At 38.7% G+C, this 2,702-nt stretch overlaps 1 protein-coding gene across 1 annotated transcript in view; it reads right to left on the bottom strand.

The window, feature by feature from the left end:
- The window catches only part of LOC103374999 (putative GPI-anchored protein PB15E9.01c), a 2,649-nt gene extending 447 nt beyond the window's left edge, over window positions 1–2,202 (bottom strand). Inside the window, exons 1-6 of the mRNA XM_008305181.1 lie at window positions 2,191–2,202; window positions 1,987–2,051; window positions 1,642–1,826; window positions 864–1,150; window positions 256–320; window positions 19–167 (exon numbers count right to left, since the gene is read on the bottom strand). Of these exons, the coding sequence (XP_008303403.1) occupies window positions 19–167; window positions 256–320; window positions 864–1,150; window positions 1,642–1,826; window positions 1,987–2,051; window positions 2,191–2,202 (763 nt within the window). The remainder of the gene's footprint in view (window positions 1–18; window positions 168–255; window positions 321–863; window positions 1,151–1,641; window positions 1,827–1,986; window positions 2,052–2,190) is intronic.
- Window positions 2,203–2,702: the final 500 nt, after the last annotated feature.

The raw sequence follows: 2,702 nt of genomic DNA, 5'->3' as shown, positions 1-2,702 counted from the left end.
GTGTTCGGTGTTGCTTACGTGTGCCTTCCACAGAAATGGAGCTGGTGTCAATGTTGAAGGCTGTGATGTTTGGAGCTGCATTGATCAAAACATTTCCGATCGCAGTGTCATTAGGAACAGACGTCGATGCAAATCCAAGGGTCATGTTGTTGATGATTGATCCATTACTGGAAAAGGAATTACCAAAAGCATTTTTGTTTGAGTAAATTTATGACCAATAGTCAGAGAGTCTGTCAGCATACCATTAAAAATTACCTGAATGAATCCACCGTCAGTGAGCGGAATGAGGAAGGAAATTCTTCTTGATAGAAAGGTGAAAGCTGCAGGAAAACAAAGAAGCACACTGTGAGTATATATATGTTACATTGTAAAGGACTATGTGTGTGTACTTTCCCTTTACACATTGTAATTATCGTTTATCATTTCCACTGCCATAACTGTTTCATTTTCTGTTTACCCAAGTTCCAGTTTCTTCACTGACTAACACATATTAAAACCAATTCTGTTTAAGCAGAGAAATTACTTGAGACAACATATTTTGTTGTTTTTTTGTTGTTGTTCTTTTTCCCCCAAAAGCAACCAAAACATACCACCTGCAATGGCATTCTCCCTTTTTTGTTACTTTAAAAAAGAAATAATTAGCATAAGTTTTCTTCAGGTCGTCCATTGCAGTCTAATTTCCCAACATTACCATGTGCATGTTTTGGGTGAATATCTCAAATATCTCAGATTAATGTATTTGTAGAGAAGCAGTCTGAGTGACAACATGGAATATTGTAGAAATAGTGTGATGCACTAACATCCTGGAATTAATTAGAAACGCTCCCATTTGACCATGGTGTGACTCTAAGAAGGATACTTACTGTTGATGTTATCAATGTGGCTCGACTTGTGAATGCTTCAGATGATGTATTCAGCAAATCAGTTGTGAATGTCTCTCCAACAGATCTGAAGCTCAACTGCCTTGAGACTAATGCCTCAGTCGTTGGATTTGTTGTTGAAAGAGTTGTAGTAGTAGCACTGGAGGCTGTGGTTGCAGCACTGGAGGCTGTGGTTGCAGCACTGGAGGCTGTGGTTGCAGCACTGGAGGCTGTGGTTGCAGCACTGGAGGTCGGGGAGGCTGTAGTGGTTACATTTGCTATATTTGTTTCTGTTAAAAAGAGGAACAATATGACAAGTTATTGAAAAGAAAAGTTTTTTCTTTGCCGTATGAAACAGTTTACTGTAAGTTTTTATAAGGTGCTCTTACTGATGTTTGACACAGTTGACTTTCTGTTGGCCTAATCATGAGTGCAAACATTTATTATTTCAGCAGTTTGTCACTGGATCAGGAAAGATTTAGGTAATAAAATAAACGTAACAATTGTGTAAAAAGGCCTTCTTTAAACTCCATTCCTAGTTGTAGCAGGACAAAATTGTTCTTTTTAAATAAATTAAAAGTTAAAGTAGAAATCATCAATTTCTATCAAAAATGACATAGGTCTTATTCAGTCAGAAAAAAAATCATTGGATTAATCATTGTTGTTAACCAAAATTAATTAAAAAGAACACACTTATGGAAGAGGAACTTGTAGATGAATGATATGTGGATGGACACGTGATAACCAACTGAAATGAAGTTTATGGCTACTGTTTACTTACGAAGTACTTGGATGGAGTCGGCCTGAACACTGAGGTTGAAGGTATTATTCGGAGTAGAGACAGCGTTTACTAAGACTTGTGCAACAGCATCAGGTGTTGGAAGTTGTGCGGGTGTCACTGATCGATTGAACTCAAGCCCCACCTCGGCTGCAGTGATGTTCGTTCTAGCAAGGCGTGTAACTGCCCTGTATCCAAAAAAAAAGGGGAAAAAAGCACATATCTCATCAGAGACAAGTAAATGTATACGTAAATGTTTTTGACCTTGTAATTATTGATATGTAAACACAAAAAAATGAATCTTATAGCAAAGCAAGTTAGTTGGTCTCTCAAAATGTAAAATCTTACCTAAACCTTATGACAATGGTGCGAATGAAAATGGATCCATATTGAGCAAAGTAGATGATATCGTACTGTGGGAAGTAAACAAGCACCAAAAAATAATTAGTTTTCGTCAAAATGAATTAAAAACAACAAAACTCAAAAAATCTAATTTAAACATTGTACTCACTGCTCGTACTACAACTGCTTCAAGCCTCCTGAATTGTTGGCTGTTTCGATCATTGTATTCTTCGACAAATGGTTCTTCTAAAGTTGCTCCAAGAACCACAACTGGAGCTTCAGCAGCAGAAGAAATCGTTGTTGAAGCTGCTGCTGGTGTTGTTCCACCAGTTGTTGTTGATCCAGCCGTTGTTGTAGTTGTTCCACCAGTTGTTGAATCACTAGTTGCAGTGAAAACAGCTGTTGTTGTGGACCCAGCTATTGTTGTCAGTGTTCCAGCGGCTACGATCGTTGTTTCACCAATCGACGTTGGTTCAGTGGAAGTTGTCCCACCCATCGTTGTTGTTGTTGAACCACCAGTTGCAGTTGATGCAGCTGTTGCTGTTGACCCACCTATTGTTGCTGTAGTTCCACCAATTGCTGTTAATGCAGCCATTGTTGTAGTTGTTCCACCAGTTGATGTTGGTCCAGTGGTAGTTGTTTCACCTGTTGCTGAAATATCAGTTGCAGTTGAGGCAGCTGTTGTTGTTGATCCAGCGACAGTTGTTGTTGGTGTTCCAGGT

This window comes from Stegastes partitus, unplaced genomic scaffold, assembly GCF_000690725.1.
Source record: "Stegastes partitus isolate 25-593 unplaced genomic scaffold, Stegastes_partitus-1.0.2 Scaffold2429, whole genome shotgun sequence".
NCBI lineage: Eukaryota > Metazoa > Chordata > Actinopteri > Pomacentridae > Stegastes > Stegastes partitus.
The sequence above is the reverse complement of the archived record's forward strand: the minus strand, read 5'-3'. Positions and strand labels throughout refer to the sequence as shown.